A 22,728-nucleotide genomic window follows, 5' to 3' on the forward strand; every position below is an offset into this window, starting at 1 on the left:
CTGTGACCGCGGCTTGCCGGTCTCTGGCCTTTGTGGTGTTGGCCACTCGTCGGTTATAAAACGGACTCGGATGTATCTCAGTTCGTGTTTCTACGTGTAGATATTCATATAACATTATCATGACCAGTCCTAGGACAGGACTTTTTTTATTGTTTATTCCACAGATCAACCGATTTAGCTCGAGCTCTCCAACAAATGAAATGTAACCCAAAACCGATGAGTGGATGAGTCGAAACAGAATATCACAAATCGTGCAACATCGTTGCCTAAAATATTAGCATCTCTAGAATAAACTTTTAATAGACTATTAATGCAATGACTCAAATACGGTCTCTGGGCGAACCTCACACGTGAGGTCACTGTGCGGAATATATCCCTATATAGGCTATTAGAACCGGTAGATAATCAGTTTTGACGGTATGTATCGATACAGTTTTTGATAATATTTCTCAATATTTATTTAACGGGTTTTACGTCTGCTATTACAGCTGACGACAAAACATGTGCACGTACGCTGACTTGTCGATCATTCTCACCAACCAATGGAATTAACGGACGCCTTTCTACAGTGTTTGATTGACAGAGTCAGAGATCACTGGAGTGTAACAAGCTTTAGTGTCTTGTCAATCATTCTCACTAACCAATGAAACTCACGGATGCCGTCAGATACCCCGTTTGATTGACAGACAGCTAAAATAGAATCATCTGCGTGTGACGAGCTGCCGAGAAAATCAGCGGTTATGGCTGCCATGTTTATGCAAAACACCGCATAAAAAGTGTTGCATTCAATGAGTAATTTATGACTTAAAATATGATTGAATACAAATCATTGAAATCACAGTGGTGATAGAAACAGAAACCATAATTGGACCAGAATGCAAAGCACTCAATATACATGATAAATATAAAGACATTAAATGGTTATCATAAATCGGTACATTTAGGGAATGTATATAAACATTGTACATGTAAATTATATTGCAGAAAGGGCCGTAGTAATGTTTTAATTACATTCTGAATCCATTCTGCTTTTGATGCAATAATGTAATGTTTAATTCATTTTTGTGTTTTCCGTTTAGATACCACATTAACGATATTACATGTATACAAGATACCCAGATAGGCAGTTATTTACAGCTCTTTTGTGTCTACACTTTAGAATAGATACACAACTAGTTGTCACAACATTCGATATTCCGCATATTTTAATATGGTCGGAGTCTGATAACATGATAACACCGATGTTTAAAAGATAACGGAATAAGGATTCAAATGCCGAAGTTTAGATATTTTGATGAGATTTGGTAAAGCTGTTCTTATGTCGCAGTGGTTTTTTCTATTTTCCCAATTCAATGTCGTGTAATGAATGCAACATTTCTAAAATAAATGAATATTTTTTAAAAACGTGAATACGTCAATGGAGAATGCTGGACGGATGAAACAGCTTATGTTAAGTTACATTAAATATTAACGGTGCTTAATATATTGCGATTGTTTTTTAATGTTTATAATATGGCCATAATAACGCTATTGATGGACCAAGGGTCTAAAGCTTTAAATAAAACTTGAAATGTTCTTCAATTTCATCCGAATCATAAAGGCTTATCTACACCGCCAACATGGAACCATGCATAATTCTGATAAACGATACCGATACCACTACCGCTACCGAAAGACGAAGGGATATAACTCGTGTATATCAGAAATGAACAGCAAACAACTTGTACCCACTGTATATCGCGGATCGACATGGACCACGGGCTTTAAAATGAAATGCATGTCCACCACGTATCGCGGATCGTCGTGGAACACGGTGTCTCGAGTTGAACTATGCCCACCACTAATCGCGGATCGTCACATACCGTGATGCCGAGTGGATACCGTATCAGTCAGCTGATGTCCACGATATATGACGGAACGTCGCGGAATGCCATATCCGGTGGGCGAGTGGGGTCCGCGATGCCCACGTCCGTGACGGACGCGTGGAAACCGCAAAGTCCACGTAAGCTGTAGTGTACATACACACAGGGTGATGTCTATTAATATAGACCTTGGTAATATACACGATTTATGTCTGGTATACATACACACAGGGTGATGTCTATTAATATAGACCTTGGTAATATACACGATTTATGTCTGGTATACATACACACAGGGTGATGTCTATTAATATAGACCTATGTAATATACACGATCCATGTCTGGTATACATACACACAGGGTGATGTCTATTAGTACAGACCTTGGTAATATACACGATTTATGTCTGGTATACATACACACAGGGTGATGTCTATTAATATAGACCTTGGTAATATACACGATTTATGTCTGGTATACATACACACAGGGTGATGTCTATTGATATAGACCTTGGTAATATACACGATTTATGTCTGGTATACATACACACAGGGTGATGTCTATTAATATAGACCTTGGTAATATACACGATTTATGTCTGGTATACATACACACAGGGTGATGTCTATTAATATAGACCTATGTAATATACACGATTTATGTTTGGTATACATACACACAGGGTGATGTCTATTAATAAAGACCTATGTAATATACACGATTATGTCTGGTATACATACACACAGGGTGATGTCTATTAATATAGACCTTGGTAATATACACGATTTATGTCTGGTATACATACACACAGGGTGATGTCTATTAATATAGACCTTGATATAGAACTTGGTAATATACACGATTTATGTCTGGTATACATACACACAGGGTGATGTCTATTAAGATAGACCTTGGTAATATACACGATTTATGTCTGGTATACATACACACAGGGTGATGTCCTATTAATATAGACCTATGTAATATACACGATTTATGTCTGGTTTACATACACACAGGGTGATGTCTATTAATATAGACCTTGGTAATATACACGATTTATGTCTGGTATACATACACACAGGGTGGTGTCTATTAATATAGACCTTGGTAATATACACGATTTATGTCTGGTATACATACACACAGGGTGATGTCTATTAATATAGACCTATGTAATATACACGATTTATGTCTGGTATACATACACACAGGGTGATGTCTATTAATATAGACCTTGGTAATATACACGATTTATGTCTGGTATACATACACACAGGGTGATGTCTATTAATATAGACCTTGGTAATATACACGATTTATGTCTGGTATACATACACACAGGGTGATGTCTATTAATATAGACCTATGTAATATACACGATTTATGTCTGGTTTACATACACACAGGGTGATGTCTATTAATATAGACCTTGGTAATATACACGATTTATGTCTGGTATACATACACACAGGGTGGTGTCTATTAATATAGACCTTGGTAATATACACGATTTATGTCTGGTATACATACACACAGGGTGATGTCTATTAATATAGACCTATGTAATATACACGATTTATGTCTGGTATACATACACACAGGGTGATGTTATTTATATAGCCCTAGGCAATCATATTTCGCTATGAGGGGCCGCGGTGGCCGAGTGGTTAAGGTGTCCCGACACTTTAACACTAGCCCTCCACCTCTGGGTTGCGAGTTCGAAACCTGCGTGGGGCAGTTGCCAGGTACTGACTGTAGGTCGGTGGTTTTTCTCCGGGTACTCCGACTTTCCTCCACCTCCAAAACCTGGCACGCCCTTAAATGACCCTGGCTGTTAATAGGACATTAAACAAAAACAAACCAAACCAAAATCATAATTTCGCGAGGTTGACTACAAGGAATGAGCGCGAAATAGTTTTCTCTAATGGTTGCCCCATAGGTGGCACACCTGTATGAGCATGACTGGCACGTGTAGTTGGTGAGCTAATAAATCAGTTCAGGACAACGCATCGGTCAGTGTAGACGGCTGATTGTTTAGTGAAGTCTCAGTTGACCTATTGTGATCGCCTTTTGTCCGGTGTCTTCCGTCGTCCGTCGTAAACAATTTACATTTTCAACTTCTGCTCAATTACCAACTGGCCAAGCTACCTGATATTGGGTCTGTAGCATGCTGGGATAAAGGGCTACAAAGTTTGTTCAAATGGATGACCTCGACCGTCATTCAAAGTCAAAGGGGTCAAATATGCTAAACTTTTTAAACGACTTCTTCTTGATAAATAAAAGGCTCAGGGACCCAATATTAGGTCTGTAGCATACTGGGATGAAGGGCTATAACGTTTGTTCAAATGGATGACCTTGGCCTTCATTAAAGATCACAGGGGTCAAATGTGCTAAAATATATCAAAACTCAGGTGACTGTTAAGGCCCATGGACCTCTTGTTTTTCAATGATATTGTAATTTACAATTTGTCAATTTTTAGATTATTTTTGTACATCTTTTAGGATGTAAATATATTAGAAGGATTTTGCTTTGTGTGTTACATGTATTAAATGTGATAATTAAATGGCATCAATGGTACAGAGGCCGGTGCCTTGTAAACAGCCTATAGGTGTTTGTTGTTGCCACCTGGGGGTGGGTCATTGGAGAAATACGATTTATGTCTGGTATACATACACATAGGGTAATGGCTATTTATAAAGACCTATGTAATATATACGATTTATGTCTGGTATACATAAAACATCGCTTGTGGTGGGATACTAACCAACAGGTGAAGTAAAATTTGGAAAACAAAAACGACAATTTTATATCATTAATGTGTCAATATCACTCTCTCAGGTGTAGTCAAGGAGTCTTTCTGATAGCAAATATAAGAAGATGTTTGGCCTTGATATTTACTTCTTAATTGTAGATAATTATTTACTACAAATTCGATGTACCAGATAAAATATTCTTCGTATCTAAAGTATATCAAACGTATCATCCTTTTCAATCTTATCTCCTGCGTAGGGAGAGAGATATCTGAGATCACGGTGTGATTAAAACCATAAGACGAGATCTACTTTCGATTTACACTTGTCACACCCACCGGGGGTACAACGGAGCGAACACCCATCCAAGAGCTGACCACGCTCGACGTTGCTTCACTTCGGTACACAGATAAACTATCTATTGGATTATGCAGCTGAAATACCCATATCCATGAACCATCACACACAACCGTCCCTCTGGTTGTTATAGCGGTGCCGCATCATGACCAGACCCATGACCCCCCTCCCCCCCCCCCCCCCCCTCTCCTAGTCACCAACAAGTCTCCAGGAACATTGTGCTCCTCATGCTATCCGAGGGCACCCTACAGGATATAAGACCCTCAGTTACTCAACTGTAACCCCACCTCCACATCCCCCAACACTGCCCGACCAAAAACTGCTATATCATTGAGCTACCTTCCATGAACCTACCTTTGTATCAACATTCCTGTTATATAATTTCATTTCAACATATTTTATTGTATAACATTTATACAAATGGGTTAGACAGCAGGTTTGGCCTATATAAGTCTTCCCCAATACAATCCTGTTATACAATGTATGATATATCATTGTGGATATTTATATCCCCCGTGAAATATGCAGTAAGGTATGTACACTGGGGTAGGTTTCTAAAATGTATAAGTCTATAATGGAAAACCCGCAATACATGTACATGTAGTCGTGAACTGACACCGTTAGCAAAGCTGGTTTACTTATGTGAATTGTTGGCACTGAACTTTTGTTGATAATTACAGATAATCACATGGATTTCTTATACATAACAAAGTCACCAACATGTTTGAGTGTCGAGAACGTTTAGGCGTTATAAGATACCACTGTAGTTACTGTACGTTATGTATATATATATCAGCTAATCACGGAGATATTAACATTTTTGGCATTTCAGTTCAATTGTTTGATGTATTTAATCATAGGCAGTTCTCGGTATACACATTACATAGTCTTTACAGAAATGTTTGTGTCTAAAGAGTTAATAGTCGTGTAGGAACTGATAATGAGTCAATAGTATTTTCTATAACTTGCCTGATATAATAAATATCACAAAGACATTTGTTGCGGGTAACCATATACGATATCTCGATACACAAATTACAATGTCATTACGACAAGAATGCTTCGTAAAGCGTCCAGACATGGTCATGGAAACTAGACATATGTTGATAGAATTGGCAGTAGTGGATGATGGCATATGTATTAATATAATCCATGATTTGTCTTAAAAGATATCAGCTTATCAGAGAGAAATTTACATGTTTGTTTTTTAACAGTTTGTTGAGGATACTCTCGTTGAAGCGGTCGACAGATAGCTCCCCAATTCTATACGCTAATCCCTCCAACAATCATGTTGTGGGTAATGACAAGTTTGTTCCTTTGTTATGCTGATCTATCTATCTTGAGTTTATTAGCTCAGGATAGAGAAACTATACCAATTAAAATTTCAAAGATACATGTTTGATTTCAGCTTCGAAGACACAATCAGGATGGCGACCTATAACAGACCATTCCAGTGTTCCATTTGTAGGAAACGGTATAATGGCGATATCCAAAGTATAGGTTCGAAATGCCAAGATTGTGCAATTCGGCATCTTGTTGGTTTTGTTGTCAATGCGCACAGAATGCAAGCATTGGAAATGGAGGAGGAGAGAGAAGAGGATAGAGAAGAGGAGAGAGAAGAAGAGATAGATGAGGGGATATATGAGGGGATAGAGGGGGATCATCACCAATCAGTCGGTAAATAATTTTACTGTGTTATTGTGTTATTATGTCACCAACCATATTGTGTTATTATGTCACCAACCATTTCCCTAATACCTATAACTAATAAATGTCTGATACATGTAATCTAAGCTTGTTTGGGGTTTACAAACAATAGCAACAGTAGTGTAATATACAGACAGTTGACCAGGGGTGGTGAGAGAGAAGTCATTGACATTCTGACCTCACGATTTAAAAGGGATTTTGTGCACTACTTGAAACATATTTGGCTATTTGATGCCTTCTAAGAATTCTGTCTAAAGTGTAAAACAGTTGTCTTTTTAAGGACTCTTTCTAATGACATTTAAATCCATTGCCTTTTAGAACCCTTCTGATGATTTTTTTAAAACGATTATCTTTTAAGAACCTTTGTCTAGTGACTTGTTAAAACTATTGTCTTTTAGGAACCCTTTCCAATGACTTTTAAATTTGTTGCCTTTTAAGAACTTTTTCAAATGACTTTAAAATCTGTTGGCTTTTTAGAACCCTTTCCAGTGACTTTTAAAAACTATTGTCTTTTAGAACACTTTCTAATGTCTTTAAATATATTAGCTTTTAAGAACATTTTCTTATGAATTTTAAAACTATTGTATTTTCAAAACCCCATTTTAATAGCTTTTAAAACTATTGTCTTTTAAGAACCCTTTCTAATGACTTTTGTAAACTATTGTCTTTTAGATACCATCTCTAGTGACTTTTAAAACTGTTTTGTTTTTAGAACTTTTTCTGGTGACTTTCAAATCTAGTTGTCCTTTAAGAATCATTTCTAGTGAGTTTTAAAACTTTTTGTCAGCACCAAAACACCTTTTTTTTGTTAATATTTCCCGTAATGTTGGGCTGTTTAACTATAGTGCATTGAGGAATCCGGAACTGAAAGATCGATGGATCATTTTATTTGTTAAATACACAAGTCTGTTCATATATTAATCATAATTTTGGGATGACATTTTCTTTGGTTCACTAATTTTAATTCTTGTCGATTTTAGAATGTACACAAATATTTCATACTATCCGACTAGGGCATTACAGACCTATTATGACGCATTCTGGGTGGTTTATTTAAAGTGTGCTTCTCTGATTTCGTGAATATTTTTATTTTTGTACCGGTAAAATCTGGAGTGGTAATGAAGTCATTCTGTTGTTTTTAATTAAGACACATCAAAGTGGTGTCGATAGCAATTCGAATTATCACCGAATAATGACTTCTTTTGCTCTGGACACTACAGGTTATTATTTGAAGATGTCTTCACCATGCCGAAGGTCAAAGAAAGACCTATACCAGGCCTGTAGGTAGTGTTATAACGGAAGGCGATAGTTTGGGTATATATAGAAGAGCTATGGACAAGCGGTGCTAACTTTGATATACTGCTTTGTTGGTTTTTTTTTGGTTTTTTTTTATTTTATTATTATTTATTTGTTGTTGTTGTTTTTTTGTTTCTTTTTTTAGGTTCGAATAGCTTACTGAAGAGCAAAATAGCTTTTATATTTGAGTATTTTACATTTGGTCATTTAACATTTTAGTCGGAATCAACGCATTCCTGTAGGTTTGAACTTATGTTTTTTTTATGAAACCCTATCAATACAATTTAAGATACTCTCATATATATTATTATGTTTAAAGTTTTAATTTGTTATAAGAAAATTAATGTAATTGCTTTGTATTTCTTCCACTCAGCACCTGAGGTAAGCGCAAGGTGGATATTTGGCGGTGTAATCTTGGTACTGCTGTTGGCGATCCTAGTCCCTCTCGGTGTTCTTATCCACAGCCTTCCTGCTTATATCGTTCTACCGTGGAATGAAGGTAACTATGAATATACTTGAGAAAATAGTTTGGTCACAATCAGCTGCCCTATTTGGAGGAACAGTTAGTTCCGACCCATAATTGTTGACCAAAATACCCCGTTATGTTCCAGGCGACCCTGCTGTAAATGAATACGTGATATGGTAATATCTTATCCTGGATGGGAAAGCACACTTTTAACTGTGGGGTATTTTCTTTTATTACTGTCGGGTTAATACAGGCTGCACGTGCTCTATGCACGTTCTCAACAATTGTATTACGTCATGGCAACATTAAACAATACAATGGCGTCACTCACATTGGATTGCATTCATGTAATTGCCAATATTAGATACAAATGATGGTAAACGGTAAAGGAAAATAATCATTCACAATCGCTCACACTAACCATAATCACAGGTTTCAAACATCTTATGGATCATGTTGTTATTGCGAGGGTGTTTAATATCTACCGAATGAAACAAAAGACTGTAATTTACTTTAGAATTTAATACATTCAGTAAAAATTGTTATCATTTTCTTCTTTTTTAATTTACAGTCGAACCGGTGAACATGATATGTAGTCCCAGAACAAAAGAAGAAATATACCAAAACTTGAGCGTGTTGAAGAAACTGTCTCACAGGACTTTATGTACATTCAATGTATTCCATTATGATCTGCGAAGTCGAAACAAGACATATTTCATGCTTGATATCGACATCGACATAGCAGAAGCATACAGCGTTAGCAATGCTGGGATGCTGTTTACCATGAAACTGTTCCATTTAAACAAAAAACAAAATACCTATCACAAACAGCGTAACATGTACTGGGCTGTATCGTGGTGTTACTCCAATGACGAACTGGGTCTTTGTTTGGACGATATGTACTACAGAAGAGAGACAAGATTGACACAGAAGGCCATTAGCAAGGTTGTGATGGGACAGAAGAAAGTGGTTTCGTTTCTGTTTGTGGTGAATAATGATGACAAGATTATGCATATTTTTTCACCTATCAATCTGTTGAAGGATGTTGTTTTTCTTCAGCATTACTACGACGAGCAGACCTTAAGTTTATGGATTTCGCTTTCTCAATCAAAACTTGACAAGTATTTATCTGCCAGAATAAGAAGTGGAGCACATGTTAAAATAGGTGATCTACCAAATCCTGTCATTGCCACTAATTACGAGATTATCAAAGGTGCATTTACATATCCATTCCACTGGCTATCTTATCACCTTTGGACATCACGTGATCCGCCTCCTACTGACGATAAAAAGGACGTGGAGGAGACAATGCATTCTGAAACGTAATTGGTTGAAAAACATCAACTTTCTTCACACTTCATACAGATTTTTCAACTTATTGCTTCAATGTCAAAGATTGTAAGCCAAATCCGGAACAGGTCTATGAGATGTCGGGAAATACGGACACTTTTTAATTGTCTGACAAACCACATGTCCCCTACCGGCTTCCGATAAAAATAGTAATAATGAACTTGACATTGAGCAAAAATCCATGAACTTATATAGTCCTTTATCATTGTTTGACGTTTGGTCGAAACCCCTCCAGGAATGAAGCTGCTAGATTGTTGACAATGTAGATTCTACACCGTTATGGAAAGGTACAATAGATGTTCATTTTAACGGTATAAGGTTACATTATTTAATTAATATATGTTTAAATGATGAGTGTCGTATGAATTTCCTCGTACGCCAGGATACCACTTATGCTTTCTTGTTGATTTGTTTTTTAATCAATAAAACTGTTGAAACTGAAAAAAAACTGTCGTGTTGCTAAATTTACTGCGATCAAGTCATCTGATTACAGCTTAAGCAAATAACTTTTATCTACGATGCTTTAGTCCTCAAATTAATTCGAAACATTTTTTTCTCCGTTTTCCTTCACAATATCGTTGTGCTTCTTCAGTAGATTACAAAACCCGGTGATAACTCCAAACTTTGGATACTGTCACACTATATCAAATTTGTATATCATTTCAAAACGTCTAATCAACATCATACTAAATAAACATACAACATATATAACCCGGTATTATATATCATGTTTGAAATTACTTGTGTCACATATTGAATTGTGTTATACTTAAAAAAGTTATTAGTCATTTTGTTTCATAGGTTTTCGCGCTGAAATCATTCGATTAATCTTTAACTGGGGCTATTGCAGCTTTGTAGAATATATAGAGGATATCTAACAGTGTCTTCAGTAATACCAAATATATTTCACGAGTGGGGCTAACATTTTGATATTTTTCACGAGTGCGCAGCACGAGTGAAAAATATCAAAATATTAGCCACACGAGTGAAATGTATTTGGTATTACTGAAGACACTGTTAGATATTCTGTTTATTACATTTTTTATCAACGAAAAACTTACCCCGTATGCTAACTAGACCTACAGCGATAATTTGTAAACAAAAAAAGTAGTTCCCCCTGTCCAGGTGCTGACATATATGTCAGGCTTTCTGATTGGTCAATTATTTTGATATTTTCTAATCATTAATTTGATTGGTCAAATCTGCAAAAGTGATAATTTTTCACTAGTGAAAAATATCACTTTTATAGAATGAATAACTTTTGATATTTCACTGGTAAAAATGTAATAAATTGTTTTCTGCTCCAAGTATTATGGATGTACCAAATCATCAGTGTAATGGGCGTGAGAATCGAACCTGCTGCCCACATAGCATGATGGTAAAAGGCGACTAAATTTGGGATCTTTTCTTTTCTCTCTTCACAACTTTCTTCTTCCTAATGTCTCCCTTGACATTGCCTCACTTTTGGCATTTAGTTCGAGCGTTCGCCCATGTGAGGAAGGCTTTGGGTTCTGTTCCCTTGCCAAGACATGTGAGAGCCTACTACTGGTTAGCACTCGTATTGTGACCTTGTAGGGTATCCTGCTGTGTTTCTTCGACAGTATGCTTCAGTGAGATAGCACTACAAATAAATCGCCATCAGTTCCGCTGTATCACAAGGATACAAAAACAAACATACCACAGCTTCCAAAAATACACACACTCACATAGACAAATAGGAAGATACTGTATCTTCTCAAAACACAATATATCACCACACACATGCGTCACGCGCACAAGGGAAGCCAGCCTTAAATGACCTTAGGTATTGATAGGACTTTAAACAATACGAAACCAATCACTGCGCCAATCTGTTTACTTTCGGTTGTACGCAAAATTTTGAGCCCGTAAAAATATGTACTTTTAAAGTGGGATGATAGATATATAAAATAATGTTTTTGTCTATTTATAATAATTGGACTAAAGAACCAGATTATATGCTATCAAAGCTGTAGACTTACATTACACATTCTTAATCATTTAAAGCGAGAAGACAGGACTAAATACTTATCATAGCTATTTACCATAAAATACCTTTCACTGTAGCAGACTTCTAAGATTTCTTTATCAAGGGGTGCAGAAAAGTTCTACAAAAGCCTGGGTACCCAAGATTCTGTCTAATCTAGTCAGAGGCAACTGTTGTGTTTCATCAACGGTAGAGTTTGTTTGTTTTTGTTTAACGTCCTATTAACAGCCAGGGTCATTTAAGGACGTGCCAGGTTTTGGAGGTGGAGGAAAGCCGGAGTACCCGGAGAAAAACCACCGGCCTACAGTCAGTACCTGGCAACTGCCCCACGTAGGTTTCGAACTCGCAACCCAGAGGTGGAGGGCTAGTGGTAAAGTGTCGGGACACCCTAACCACTCGGCCACCGCGGCCCCTCAACGGTAGAGTAAACCATCAAAACAAAATATTAAACAATAAATCATTTTTTACTGTATCCTAATTTTCACAACTTTGAAAGCAAACAGGAAATACTGCTTATGTATAGAAAACGACCGTACAGCTTCTAGCTAGGTATTAAATAGCACTTACTGGACACTTTTGATTCTAAAATGTAGTTTACTAACGTATCACTAACGACGATATATCAAAGTCCATGATCTCAAAAATGCCAGTACAACTCTTTCAAGATTTCTCCTTCAGAACCCAGAAGATTTTTGGATCCGTCCCTTGGCCGAGACATGCAATCTACCAAAGTATATGGTAGTTTTCTACCCCAGCTTAACTGGTTCGTCCTTCGTCAGTATAATTTTACCCGGTGGGATGTCCTCTTGGATGACTTCAGCAGTATGCTTCAGTGAGGTAGCACTCTAAAGTCGACATCAGTTCCGCGCTATTACAAGGTGACAAGCATGGATATACCACAGCCTCCCAAAACAACAAGGGACCGGAGTGGCCGAGTGGTTAAGGTGTCCCGACAATTTATCCCTATCCCTCCACCTCTGGGTTACAAGTTCTAAACCTACGTGGGGCAGTTGCCAGGTACTAACTGTAGGCCAGTAGTTTTTCTCCGGGTACTTCGGCTTTCCTCCACCTCCAAAACCTAACACGTCCTTAAATGACCCTGGCTGTTAATAGGACGTTAAACAAAAACAAAACAAAATCTCGTTATACATAACAATCCGTGGCACGCATACAAGTTATGCCGACAGTGTGGGCCACGCCCTATAATGACCATCGCGGTTAATTATAATTAGGACACTAGTTATGAAGAATTTCAATCAAAACTCGATGTTTTCACAATACGTGGTGTCCTTGGTCTTTGTTCACATTATCACATAGAGAGATCTTAACCCTAACGTTGGAATTTAGACTGATAAAAGAGAAATATTGACGCTGCAGCTACCTTCCATTTCAAAGAATATCACCAATGAGGTATTGCATATGCTATGAAAGCAGGAGTTTTCCTTTACTCTGCGTTTCTCCTGTCTGGATGAAGCTAATTGTAAAGCCTATCCAGGTTGGATCAGAACTCAATTTCTGGAAATTCCTTCACATTGTTCCTGTTCTATTGACACTGATATTTACACTCCAAACCACGAGGATGCACTACTGTTGTTCTGGGTAAAAGTGAAGACGAACATATCGTGGAAATAGTGTTGAACTCTTTTTAACATGTCAGTTTCCAGGTTTTTCGAAAACTTCATTCCATAGTAAAAACATTGGATATAACTATTGTTCCTTAAGCGTTAGCATCTTACAAAAGAAAACATTCTTCTGTACACAGTGTTCTCCAAAACATGTTTTGGCAAGCGGGCAACTGTCATATTTGACGGTACATATATCTTTAGTCCAAAGAGTTCTGATCACAAGCTTCAAAGGCTCTCCTATTGTATCCAGTAAAAGCGAAACTTTTGACATCCATGAGCATAGCTCTGCTTGATGGTTATACTAGTATTCTGGACACATACACATAAGGACTTTTCCTGTAAAAGATGATGATGCAAAGATTACAAAAGCGATCACGGATAGCCTCTCTTGGCCGAAGAAAGATGACAATGTGGTTGTTGATCAAGGGCTTAGGGATGTTTTGCTAGATTTGGAAGCACGTGTTTTGACCTCAAAAATGCCGTCTTATCCTTAACATGGCCATACTCAATATGACGACTTGATTGCTAGCCTTGATAGATCCATAGCTAAATCCAGATTGGTAGTGGAGTCAAGAACGATTCGAGCAAACACAACTTGCCTCTAAATATTTCATTGATGCCATCGAGACACTCGTTAGAATAGTAACGGTCTGTCTCAATAGCATCACATGACCCATATATGTTGGAACACCAGAGCGAGACGCAAAAGATAGGGTGCTGACTGACATAATGCAAGTGCCTTAGTAATAACAACACCTTAGCTCAGCATGTGAAAGATGAGCCAGATCGTATCAGAAGGGCCTGATCACCATTTTGTCAAACTAGATGCGAATGCGGATGATTTTTCCTTTCAAAAGTTAGACATGGAATACCTTCGGACAATATCCTGTGGCACATACCAAACATCACTGACAGCTAGCTACATCAATGAACATCTCAATAATGATTGTTACTACGAGATCTGACATTCTCACCAGCAGTGGGCCTGCTTTTACTAAAGGTAAGTCTTTTGGTAGAATAACACTGACCTTATTTGTTAGTTTTTAAGGATCTTTATTGCTTGGTATATCCGTAACAAGGTCATTGATTTGAATCGTTTAAACGTATAGGATGGTACAGCAGACAGAGGCCTTCAATAGTAAAATCAGATTAGATTCGGTTTACTGTAGCTTACTATTGATGATCGTCTATATAGTTTGATTTGTATTAGAAACAAGTTGTTAAATAATGCTCTTTCATTGATTATATCCGAAAACTACATTCTTTTTTTCCCTGTATAACTTCAGCTAGCTTATATGTTAATATATTAACAATATCTATAATAGACAATTATGCGATTGATAACATATTTGAAATGGGATAATTTAAATTTTTAAACACATGTAAAGTTTAATACACATGCATTGACTTTCCTCACTGTCGATGTTAATAAATAACAATGTGTTTTAGTCGATTGAATTAAGGGTGCCGTCTCACACGTGGCTTAATTGCCGATCGCGACCTTGTACTTATCGAGTAGACATATGATATCATAAAATCTTAAAATTAACTTTTTACATGCAAGTGCCCGTTTTTCTGACGTGTCAGTATTCTAGTTATTTTTAGATTTATCTTACAGGTGAATACTTGCCAATATTTAAACACAATATAAATAGCATTCTGATAAAACCACATAATTTATTGCCATGTCAAACAACCATGCGTTGTTACCAGACCAAATTACCTCACCAGAAGTGGACCTGCTTTAATAATATATTCAAGCTATTTGTACACACAGCTTATAGGTGGATACTTGCCAATACTTGTAGTCACTGTAAATAGCATTCTGAGAAAACAACATAATTTATTGTAATGTCAAACATGAGTTTATACAAGAACAAAACGTTGTCAATATCTCAACAGGAGTGAGCCTGCTGTTTTCCGAGGTAAGTCTCTTAATTGGTAATGTGACGATAATGTTTACGTACTGACTGTGTTAGTTTAAATTACCTTTATTGGCTGGTCTATCCTTAACATTTGTGTTAGTTATTTAAAGCGTTTAGGCGCTTATGATTATAAAATAGACATAAACGAACCTTCAAATATTTAATTAAGATAGGCGTCAGTATTACTGTATTTTAAATATTAATTAAAGGCCATATATTTTACTTTTGGACCAGAAACACACGAACAAGATGTCTAAGACTATCATATTCTGTTCTATTGCTAAACTATGTCCACTTCGCACATGTTGGTAACTTTTACTCTTTCATGTAACAAAGTCGTCGTAGATGTTCGATGGAGATATCTGAAATCTGTATTCTTTTGTTTCTCCCTAATCTCGTATACATTGTATATCAATATATTTATTATGTTTATTGTTTCCTCTTGTCGTTCCGGATAGATGCGCATTCTATATACATAATGTACAATAGTAACGTATGTTCGTGTATACACTCCATACATGTTATCTTTGTATCTATTGTCATTGGGATTTTGTATGTTTTCCTACCGTCGCCATAAATGTTGGCATTCTTTATGGGCTGTATGTCTCGTGACGTAATTCTTTAAGGGCTGTCTGTCTGGTGACATAATTATATAGGGGCTGTCTGTCTGGTGACATAATTATATAGGGGCTGTCTGTCTGTTGACATAATTATATAGGGGCTGTCTGTCTGGTGACATAATTATATAGGGGCTGTCTGTCTGGTGACATAATTCTGTAAGGGCTGGGTGTTGACATAATTTTATCGGGGCTGTCTGTCTGTTGACAGCACACTATAGGAGCTGTCTATCTGTTGACATAATTCTATAGGGACTGTCTGTCTGTTGACACCATTCTGTAGGAGCTGTCTATTTGATGACACAATTCTATAGAAGGTGTCTTGTGACATCATTTTGTAAGGGCTGTGTGCTGACACAATAATATCGGGGTTGTATATCTGTTGACATAATTCTATAAGGATGTCTGTCTGTTGACACAATAATATAGGGTCTGTCTGTCTGTAGACATAATTCTATCGGGACTGTCTGTATGTTGACATTATCATATCGGGGCTGTCTATCTGTTGACACAATTCTATAGGCGCTGTGTGTCTGGTGACATAAGTCTGTAAGGGCTGTGTGCTGACACAATAATATAGGGGTTGTATATCTGTTGGCACAATTATATAGGGCTGTCTGTCTGGTGACATAATTCTGTAGGGGATGTCTGTCTGTTGACACAATTATACTGTCTGTTGACACAATAATACTGTATGTTGACACAATTATACTGTCTGTTGACACAATTATAAAAACGATATTTCAGGTTCAAGGAGACAGTCGAAATGGAGGCCAGTCATATGAAAAAGACTTTTGAAGAGCTCAGCGAAGAATGTCTAAAATGCTCCGTCTGCAGCAAGCTGTTTGATAATCATGAACATATCCCTAGGTATTATCCGTGCATGCATACGACCTGCGAAGGATGTATGTCTCGGCAATTTATGCCTATTGACACTGGTGGTTATATAATTCGTTGTCCACAATGTGATCGACCCTATCATGCTTCCTCACCACCAGACGTTACCAATTACATACTAAACAATACGTTACTTAGTGTCAAAGAATTTATTTCATCGAGAGAGAAAGAGGAGTTTTGTGAGAAGTGTTCTGACCAGTTGTCGGAGGCAGTTTGTACAGACTGTGAATTGAGCCTGTGTAGATCCTGTACCGATTCAATCCACATCGGCAATAATTCTAACCATAACGTCATATTCGGGACCAGGAGACAGGACATTCCAAAAAACGCGTGTCGGATATGTTTAAATCAGTCAGACATATACTGTTCTACGTGTAAGCTTTTCTTTTGTCAGATGTGCGAGACTATTCACCACAATGACAAATCTGCTCGTACACATGAAGTTATCCAGTTCATTAAAGAGGAGGAGGAGGAGGAGGAGGAGGAGGAGGAGGGGGAGGAGGAAGGGGAGCTTCATGGAAACAGACTTTGGGTAATGGGTAAGCAACTTTGACTTTTTTGAATACGCACTAGTGATCCTGGAGAGCAATAAGGTATTAATGTAAAAGTTAAAGGAGTAGTAGTGTGCAGCCAGCCGGGATCGAACCCGCGACCCTCAGCTTACTGGTCCGCCGGCCTACCGACTGAGCTAAAGGGAAATTCCCCCTTGCCCGAAGCTAGAAGGCGACCATTCAACTATGTTCAGTATTTACAATTAAAACCCGGCCTGCTACATAGACCATCATTTCTTACAGCTAAAAATCAAAGGCATTATAGAATTAGGAAACCCTTCTCTGTGGTCAGTGACTTTGGGCAGGCTAAGTACTGTTTACACAGTGTAGTACTAGCAGTACAATAATTAAGGTTTACTTAGGAACAGGTCAAATGCAGTGTAAATGCTCCGTTTCACTGAAATGCGTTTTCATGCAGACAACCTTCATGTTAACTACACAGACCCCGGAATTGGTCGGATTGGAACCTTTCCTTCAATTGGCCTTATTCCTTAAGAGACCGTCCGTAAATGACAAGATTGATTTAGTAGGACACTTTTGTTGAATAGGCCTGTCTTGACGAGAGTAGTGTAAATATTTACAGTTGCAAATAAAAGTTTCAGACTGATAACGTACATCTCATGTAAAGCTTTTTCGTATCAAATAGTGGGTGGAAATGTTTAATGGTAAATGTAAGAAGACGTCAAGACTTGATAGGAAATTTCAATAACAGATTACACTTGATGTACAGCAGGGATACTTTCTCCTAGTTTATACTTGATGTACAACAGGGATACTTTCTCCTAGATTATACTTGATGTACAATAGGGACACTATTCCTAGATTATACTTGATGTACAGTAGGGACACTATTCCTAGATTATACTTGATGTACAGTAGGAATACTTTCTCCTAGATTATACTTGATGTACAGTAGGGATACTTTCTCCTAGATTATACTTGATGAACAGTAGGGATACTTTCTCCTAGATTATACTTGATGTACAGTAGAGAAACTTTCTCCTAGATTATACTTGATGTACAATAGGGATACTTTCTCCTAGATTATACTTGATGTACAGCAGGGATACTTTCTCATAGATTATACTTGATGTACAGTAGAGATACTTTCTCCTAGATTATACTTGATGTACAGCAGGGATACTTTCACCTAGATTATACTTGATGAACAGTAGGGATACTTTCTCCTAGATTATACTTGATGAACAGTAGGGATACTTTCTCCTAGATTATACTTGATGTACAATAGGGACACTATTCCTAGATTATACTTGATGTACAGAAGGGATACTTTCTCCTAGATTATACTTGATGTACAGTAGGGATACTTTCTCCTAGATTATACTTGATGTACAGCAGGGATACTTTCTCCTAGATTATACTTGATGTACAGCAGGGATACTTTCTCCTAGATTATACTTGATGTACAGTAGGGATACTTTCTCCTAGATTATACTTGATGTACAGCAGGGATACTTTCTCCTAGATTATACTTGATGTACAGCAGGGATACTTTCTCCTAGATTATGCTTGATGTACAATAGGGATACCTTCTTCTAGATTATACTTGATGTACAGTAGGGATACTTTCTCCTAGATTATACTTGATGTACAGCAGGGATACTTTCTCCTAGATTATACTTGATGTACAGCAGGGATACTTTCTCCTAGATTATGCTTGATGTACAATAGGGATACCTTCTTCTAGATTATACTTGATGTACAGTAGGGATTTAATACATGTTTGTCTCTGGTAAATAATATTGTAATTATGGTTCAGATTGCTAAATGAGGTAGCTTTTTCTTAGAAAGCTGTAATCAGCTTTGAAATATGCATGGCACATTATTATCTATAAATAATGAATCAGGAATCATGCCATTATACACCATTCATAACATTCGCTAGATCTTCATGGATTTGTTGCATTTTATCTTATTGTTTTTGTTCCATTAAAAGTGCGGTTTGTGAAGGATATATTCTGTACCGTCGTCAAAGTCTACTTACCGATGATCCAGAAACGTCTTCCTTTCGTGACGTTATCGAACGCATTTGTCACTTTTCTATTGATGCTGTTAGTCCTGCTGGGAACGTACATCAACAGTTTTCCTGCTTACACTCTTCTACCCTTGGACGAAGGTATTATATATCATTATTTTATTATCCCTATTTTATTGATATGATACATTTTATGATCTCCGTTTTATTGATATGTTATATTTTATTATCCCTATTTTATTGACATGTTATATTTCATTATCTGTTTCATTGATATGTTATACTCTATTATCTCTGTAATATTGCTATGTTATATTTTATTATCTTTGTTTCATTGATATGTTATATTTTATTATCTCTGTTTTATTGATATGTCATTTTAAGAATTTACGATGTACATATTAGGAAACGAGGAATCTCCCAAATATCTTTTTTATGCAAATAATATAAAATGAAAAAAAAAATCTTAAATTGTGAGAGAAAGTTAAATGAAATATTTTTTAGGAAACAGCAAGAGCCAACCTAAACTGGCAAATCAAATGAAGTCATATGCCGTCTATTTTGTTTTTCTGATCAATCTTAAAATTGAAATTGTGCAACTAGGGACACAGGCGACCCTACTCTGATAGATAACTATTGAAATTATAACCGTAATATATAAGATATCCGCCTACTTACTGACCATTAGTTTTCCTAACCAGACTCAGAGTTGAACATCAGGGAATGCATACAGGAATCAGCATTTGCGAAATAAATATTAGGAATCAATAATGAAAATACACGATGAGAAATAGAAATAACAAACCTACTCGTCTACATCCAACAGGACCTTCTGTGTTCTGTCTGCCATTATCCACACTAATCTCATGTCAATTCTAATTCAAGTTCATTTTCACATAACCTCGTCAAGCAAACACTCATCATGTTCTCTTTATTTTTTGCAGTTGAACCAGTGAACATGAAATGTCGTCACAGGACAAAAGAGGTATTGCATCAAAACCAGCACGTATCAAAAATGGAGTTACACAGGACTATTTGTACATTTAATGTATTCCATTACGATTTACGAAATCGGAACAAGACATATTTTGTACTTGACATCGACATTGACATAGCAAAAATACGCCATAGAAGCAACATTGGGAAGCTATTTACTATCAAATTGTTTCACTTGAATGAGACTTATAACACTTACCATATGCAGCGTAGTAAGTACTGGTCTGTGTCCTGGTGTAAGAACCCCAAAGATGAACTGGCTATGTGTCTGGATGTCAACGACTACAGGAAAGAGACAATAGTGGAACAGAATACAATCGGCAGGATGGGAGAAAACAAAAGGGTTTCCTTTCTCTTTGTTGTAGATAACAATCGAGAGGTTATGGAAATATTTTCAACAGAAGTACTTTTGAAGGATGATATTCCCCTGAAACGTTACTACAAAGAACAAATACTTAGTGTCTGGATTTCACTGACAGATCCCAAAAATGATAAACACTTGTCAGCCAGAATAAGGAGTGGGGGAAATATTACAATAGGTGATCTACCAAATCCTAGCATCGTTACACATTACGAAACTGTCACAGGGTTGATAACATATCCATTCCGCTACTTCGTCAACCTCTACACAATGTTTTTGGTCTGGAGTAAGGATAAATGACGAAAAAGTAATTAACTGCTTCTTTCATTAAATCACTTTCGATATTTTCTACCTTGATATCATATTTTACCGTATTTTTCTTTGGACGCGCCTTGTCGCGGAACTGGACTGGGTTGAACGCTGGTACCCAGCTGGCTGAAAAGTTTGGAGGTCCCGAGTTCGAGTCCCAGTCTGGTCGTTGCAGTTTACAAAAATACACTGAATTAAGAATCACAGTTAAATACTTATTTAGTATTGTGCATCATATACTTCATATAATTAATATGGATCTACACAATACAGCTGTTCCGTCTTTCTAGGATTCGTCAGTGATGGTATGGACACCGTACAACTGTTTCATCCTTCTAGGACTCGCCAGTGATGTTAGCTGTCATCACACACTTTTCGCTTCCTTCCAGGACTCGTCAGTTATTATAGGGTCACCATACCGCTGTTTTGTCTTTCTTGCACTGGTCATTGATGTAAGGTCCCAAAATTCTGGAAATACAGAAGGAAATTCAGTGAAATAAAAGATGAAAAAAAACCGCAAAAACAAAATATATAGAAAAGAATATTTATTAGCACTATACTATAATCAATTTCATAATTATGAGATAATGAATAATTTTAAAAAACCGCTATAACCGATTGTCACTATTTCCAGGATTTGCCGGGTAACGATATACCTTGGGACCAAGAGTCGACCTTTAGAGCTCACCACCCAGCAAAGAGATGTGCAAAAGTCGCACCGACGAATGAAGCTTTGATATTAATTTAAAAGATGCAATATACTATATGCCAACTTTTGAATAAAGAACTACAACATACGTAGTTTATTCCTGATGCGAGGATTTTAAACGCCGAACAAACATGGAAACACTATATAAGTCATATGTATCATATCTATATAGTAAGTGTCCCAAATTCTTCTCAATATTCTTTTACATTGTACCCTAAACGCAATCTAATTCGTTGTCTTCCATATCATATTTCCATGGTTCTTTATTTCTTGTTTATGCTAATGCCCCCCCCCCCCCCCCCCCCCCCCCCCTTTTTCTGTTTAAGTGTATGCCTCTTTTTTGTAATGCTCCCTAATGTCTGCTAGTTTCATCCAGTAACTTTTATTATATAGTTGTCAGTACGGAGGGGTCACGCGACATAGTATTAATAACGCTTCCAATGGCAAGCTTAAAATCAAAGATGTAAATTCCATAAATCAAATATGTAAATTGCATAAATCAAAGATGTAAATTGCATGTCCATTGATGTTTTCATTTTGCCTTAAATATGCCGCGAGGAATTTTGATGTTAAAGAATTATCATTTCAATTTGTCAATAAGGGATAATATTGAAAGGATTTTTCAAGTAGGTTATAACGTAAATGTATTTTTTATCGCTGCCTTTATGTGACAACTTAGGTTCTTTCTCGCTGTCTTATATTTTCTGATGCAAATTTACCTTGTAAACGTTGACATAAAGTGAAACATGACATTTTTTAAAAAGTGTTGCTGATGTTTGTTTAATTTTTGCCCTCGTAATTGCATTGTGTATCATATATATTTCAGAGTTTTGATTTCTTATCGCTATGTAGAGTTAATTATGCATTTGCTGTGCAATCTTCATACCACCTTAACAAAAATGTTACTATTCAAATAAAAAAAAAATATCCTAGTGGACAGT

The 22,728-nt window shown here is 36.8% G+C and overlaps 3 protein-coding genes across 3 annotated transcripts; all 3 read left to right on the forward strand.

Annotated features, from left to right (window-relative positions):
• The first annotated feature begins 6,389 nt into the window (after positions 1-6,389).
• On the forward strand, positions 6,390-10,238 carry LOC117345215. Its single transcript, XM_033908231.1, has 3 exons — positions 6,390-6,654; positions 8,354-8,479; positions 9,018-10,238. The coding sequence occupies exons 1-3, from the start codon at positions 6,405-6,407 to the stop codon at positions 9,770-9,772; spliced, it is 1,131 nt and encodes a 376-aa protein (XP_033764122.1). The 5' UTR covers positions 6,390-6,404; the 3' UTR covers positions 9,773-10,238.
• A 6,496-nt stretch (positions 10,239-16,734) lies between these two features.
• Positions 16,735-17,418, forward strand: LOC117345416 (E3 ubiquitin-protein ligase TRIM56-like). Its single transcript, XM_033908489.1, has one exon. The coding sequence runs from the start codon at positions 16,735-16,737 to the stop codon at positions 17,416-17,418; it is 684 nt and encodes a 227-aa protein (XP_033764380.1).
• Positions 17,419-19,380: 1,962 nt separating this feature from the next.
• Positions 19,381-21,857, forward strand: LOC117314692. Its single transcript, XM_033868779.1, has 2 exons — positions 19,381-19,553; positions 20,357-21,857. The coding sequence occupies exons 1-2, from the start codon at positions 19,424-19,426 to the stop codon at positions 21,067-21,069; spliced, it is 843 nt and encodes a 280-aa protein (XP_033724670.1). The 5' UTR covers positions 19,381-19,423; the 3' UTR covers positions 21,070-21,857.
• The last annotated feature ends 871 nt before the right edge of the window (positions 21,858-22,728 follow it).

Source organism: Pecten maximus, chromosome 16, assembly GCF_902652985.1.
Source record: "Pecten maximus chromosome 16, xPecMax1.1, whole genome shotgun sequence".
NCBI lineage: Eukaryota > Metazoa > Mollusca > Bivalvia > Pectinida > Pectinidae > Pecten > Pecten maximus.